Genomic DNA, 4,793 nt, shown 5'->3' on the forward strand with positions numbered 1-4,793 from the left:
GAAGAAACAAACTCATCTACATCTCGGATGGCCTGAGGGTGAGGATATTTTCAGCTATTTTTATTTATTTATTTTTGGGTTTACTATTCCTTTAAGACAATGCAGGTGAATAGGGAAAAACAAACCACGGTACATTATTTTTGCTCTAATTTACATACAATTCCAGAACAGAAATCTGAACATTGGATAAAAACAAATTAGATTCTTATATGATTTTGTTGATGCATTAAAGTTAAATTTGTTATACGAACAGCCTTTAAAGATATGTACTGGAATTAAAATCTACAGTTGCAAATAGTCAAAGTGCAATACAAATACACATTTAAAGGGACAGTTCACCCAAAAATGAAAATTCTGTCATCATTTAATCACCCTCAAGTTGTTCCAAACCTGTATGAGTTTCTTTCTAACGTTAAACATAAAAGACGATATTTTGAAGAATGTCAGAAACCAAACAGTTGATTTTATTTGTTTACATATTTTTTTCAACAGCTGAAAGAAACTCATACAGGTTTGGAACGACTTGAGGGTGATTAAATGATGACAGCGTTTTCATTTTTGGACGAACTGTCCCTTTAAATGTGTATTTTGGATGTTTTCACACACACAAATTATGGAAGCAAAATAGCCCAAAATCTCAAAACTGACCAGTGCATGAAAAACGAATGTTTTGCTTGTAGCATCTCAAGATGATCCTTACAGAAGATTATTATTATAATTTTTTTTCATTGGAACCTTTTCCATTGTAAATGTTCATTTATATCTCTTTCTGACTAAATCATGCTGGGATTTAGAATATATCGGCGTATATTCTGCTGACACGTGTTTTGATGTTCCTCAGACGTCGACTGATTTCACCTCGACGCCTCCATCACCCAGCAGGTAAAGCTAGTCCCCTGTGTTCAGAAGAGCTCTGCACGTCTGATGGGTTAGTTCATTTAACCGTCCCCTCTTCACAGGATCAACCCGTTCGCTCATATTCGCCTCAAGAAGACGGTGACCAATGATCGCTCCGCCCCACTGATACAGCAGAGCCTTTGATTGACAGCCAGAGATGCTCCTGTGAATGCTTCATGAGTAACCCAACCGCTGAGCTCACACTTTTGCCAACAGAAACCCATTTATACGATAACCAGTATCAGAGAATGAAGTGCAGTTCAATGCCTTTAGATCATTTAGGATTTAGCTGATCAAATGTATATTCTATATATAGTACGTTATCAGAAAAATGAGGTTTTGATGTATTTCGGATGAGTGTGCATGGGATAGAACATGGAAAAATTGATATTGTGGCTTCTTCAGTATTTTAACTCCTTTACTGTGAAGCGTGATGTCTGCAGTGAACATGACGACAAAGCTTTTGGCAACTGATATTTGTGGGGATGATTCCCGATTTAGTTTCATGAAATATATTAGATGTACAGGGTGGTGAGTATAAAAAAGAGATGTATTTTCTGGTACACAAATGCACATTTCATAATCAAATTTTTTATGTAAATGTAAATTCTGTGGTTATTTACTCAGTGTTGGGGAAGGTTATTTTTTTTAATTGTAATGCATTACATTATTGCATTACTCCCTTATTTTGTTAGTTACTTTTTATGGAAAGTAATGTGTTGCGTTACTTTTTCTCATCTGGTCTGGGCTTGCATGTTTGGTTTTAATATAAAAAGTTCTACTTTTGGCAAATGTAAAAGCACTTTCACAGCAAAAGTATCAGGCTGAAGGAAGTGTAAATTCTCGTCTGTACAGTAGAGGACGCAGCTCAAACAAACCCTTCAGGATTGCATGAAGAATAGGATGCATGAGAAGGTTTAACACACTTCAGCATTTAAAAAAGATTTTCCTTTCAGTGTACTTCCCACATAAAATAAGATACTTCTTTTTTTTTTTTAAATGTTGAATAAAGACAAGGTTTCCTAGAGCATTCTGGGAGAAGCAGGTGAACTGGCCGGCTGTTGGAGTGAAAAGCAGGACTCGGCTGAATGGAAACGCAGTGTAATTATATATAGAAAGGCTTTGAGAGAGTTGGAAAGGATTTTGTGAAAGTGTGACGTGAAGAGGCTCTCGCTCTGGCCTCTTGTCCCCCCTTCCGTCTGTCTCATGTATTTTAATAAACCCCAAATCGCTAAAGCTTGTAGTCATGAGTTGCAGCAGATTTTAGGCGAGGGATCTGAAGATGTTACAGAAGGCTCTGGAAAGTGTAGAGATGCTGGAGGACGTGACTGTGGCGAAGTGCTGTAGCTAAGAAATGTGCTGAAAAAACGTCTTCCTTACTCTTTGTTGGGACAGAAGACTTAGTTAAAGACGTGTACGTCCACTGGTTTGAAACGAACCTAAAGAATATGATTCATTTACTTTTGAGTTTGTGTTTTAAGTTGTTTCTGAATAGTCTTAAAAGTTGCTTATCGTTGTAAGATTTTACACTGAAACCAATCTAACTAATTATTAATGATACCTTTGTGCATAAATGTTTGAATCATTTCTCTATTCCAGGGTTTGTTCCGATACCTTCATCTACTAACTTTTTCTATTATAAAGATATCTTAAATTGAATAATGCAAAAAGCATAATTTCCAACCTTATATACATGCACATATAACTGTATACTGTAATAGAGTGATTCATTTAAAGCAGGACTTTACTGTACAAGTCAGTTTTGATTATTAAATGCGGCATGAAGCCACCTGACAGACTTTCCCTAGATATATTGTGTTCAGTCATACGTTTTGGCCTTTTGAATGTTTTAACATCATGATAAATGTATAGCCTTTCTTCTTTTTATTTTAATGAACTTCAATAAACAAAGTTAATCTCTGTGGTTTTGGCTCATGTCAGTCTCTATTCACAAACCATAACGCTAAAAAGCCTTCGACTGAAGTACACCAGATATGACTTCCTAAAACAAGCAGATAATTACACAAAGAGCTTTTATTGAGACAGAAGTAGAGGCGAGTGTGACTGTACAGCTGACTTCTCACAGGTTTTTCAGCCAGTCCAGGTTCTCCCCCTGCGGGTCACGGGGATGCGCTGGGACGTCTGGCATGTTTCCATCATCTCGAACCGGGACTGAAGAGAGACACGGGATTCAGAAGAGCAAACCTAAACACTTTGACCAGCTAATTACAGATGCAATGCACCGAGCTCAAGCTTCTCGATATAAACATCTGAGAGTTACCTAGAAATAACTACATCATAATAATACAAATCAGGGTTATTATAGTGAACCAAAACTAAATCTGACACTAAAATTAAAAAAACATTTTCGATACCTTTTATTTAAGCTACTTTCAAAAGCAACACGCTTTATTTTAGTTTAACTTTATGTGCCAAAATAACTACAGCTGAAATAAAATTAATACATCTATATATATATATATATGCATGCACATAAAAAAACTATTAAAAATGACAAAAACAAAATTACTAGAACTTTAAATGAAAAATATAAAAATGTAAAATAGTAATAAAAACTGTAATAGTATCTCAAATATGATGATAATGACATAATAATAATAAAATACACACAAACACCAATAAATATCATAGCTAAAATATACATATTTATTTACAAAGTTCCCCAAATCAAAGAAAGCCCTGGTTTACACACTGCATGAGGATAATATACCTGGATAATTGTATGGAATGGCTTGGTTCATCATTCCTGTGTACTTTGTTAAAGGGCTCAAAGCCGGCAAAGCACAAGCTGAAAACACAACATGTATATATCGATCTTAAGATTCATAAAGCAGGACGATGAAGATGCATAATGTGATGCTGTGCATTAATGTCTGGCTCACCCAGCAGCCCGACACCACAGGAAACTGTGATCACTGGCTCTTTACTCCAAGCGTTCTTCAGAAACCTGCCAACTAGAGAAACTAGCGTTTGACTGCAGTGCATAACATGCCTAACGGTATCACGTTGTAATACCGCGGTAATACCGTAATGTAATACCGCGGTACACGATAACAGTGCTGAATTACTGCCATGTCGGAAATCAAACATGCTAGTAGCATGATACATTCTGGCATATTCTGTTAGCGTTCTAAAGGCGTCACATAAGTTCTCCTATCGATATAAATCATGTTTTCAGCCTGTGTTCAAAGCAAACCACAGCTAACGTTAATATGAGACCAAGGTCATTCTCGTATCTCCACATTATACATTCATTATTTTTAGTACACGGATATATTGTGATAGCCCTCGTGAGCTCCCAGTTTAATCTGTTATTGCAAACACGAGCGAGACGGACTAAAACAGAACACAATATCTTTCAGCAAAAAAAAAACACTTACTGGCCGCCATGTTTGCTTCTGTAGTCCTGTGTCTCATGGGAATTGTAGTTCAATCATGCTGGTGACGCGTTCGCTCTGGATTGGCTGAACGGTCAATGACGTATTTAAAACGCGTCTTGTTGTTTGGAGATGTTATGTTTATAGTTTTATTTACTTGCTTGTGCGTCGATTCAGTCACGCACAGACCGAACTGATGAGGAGGAGAAAACACCTGCAGGATTGATAATAAACTGACTGAATCATGTGTGGCTCTTTACAGTATTACTGACTAAAGGTGAGTATAGAGCTCAAAGCATAAAAAGGGGTTTAAGCATGGAACTCATATTGGCATATTCACAAGCATATTGATATTCGAGTTGATAGAAGCATGCTTAGTTATCAGTAAGATCATTAAGAAGTTATCTGTAATCCACTCTTGGAATATGCTGTTTTATTAACTTTACTAACTGCTTTATTTTCGAACAGCAGGTCTGGTGTGTGTGAGTTCTGTCTGCT

The 4,793-nt window shown here is 36.5% G+C and overlaps 1 protein-coding gene across 1 annotated transcript; it reads right to left on the bottom strand.

The window, feature by feature from the left end:
• Window positions 1-2,913: 2,913 nt before the first annotated feature.
• LOC107558639 (NADH dehydrogenase [ubiquinone] 1 alpha subcomplex subunit 3-like) lies at window positions 2,914-4,385 on the bottom strand. The gene is made up of 4 exons (XM_016242298.1): window positions 4,299-4,385; window positions 3,801-3,872; window positions 3,629-3,706; window positions 2,914-3,069 (listed from the first exon to the last, which is right to left on the bottom strand). Exons 1-4 carry the CDS (start codon window positions 4,333-4,335, stop codon window positions 2,978-2,980), a joined length of 279 nt encoding a protein of 92 aa, XP_016097784.1. The 5' UTR covers window positions 4,336-4,385; the 3' UTR covers window positions 2,914-2,977.
• Between the last annotated feature and the right edge of the window lie 408 nt (window positions 4,386-4,793).

Source organism: Sinocyclocheilus grahami, unplaced genomic scaffold (assembly GCF_001515645.1).
Source record: "Sinocyclocheilus grahami isolate Dianchi unplaced genomic scaffold, SAMN03320097.WGS_v1.1 scaffold654.1, whole genome shotgun sequence".
Lineage (NCBI taxonomy): Eukaryota > Metazoa > Chordata > Actinopteri > Cypriniformes > Cyprinidae > Sinocyclocheilus > Sinocyclocheilus grahami.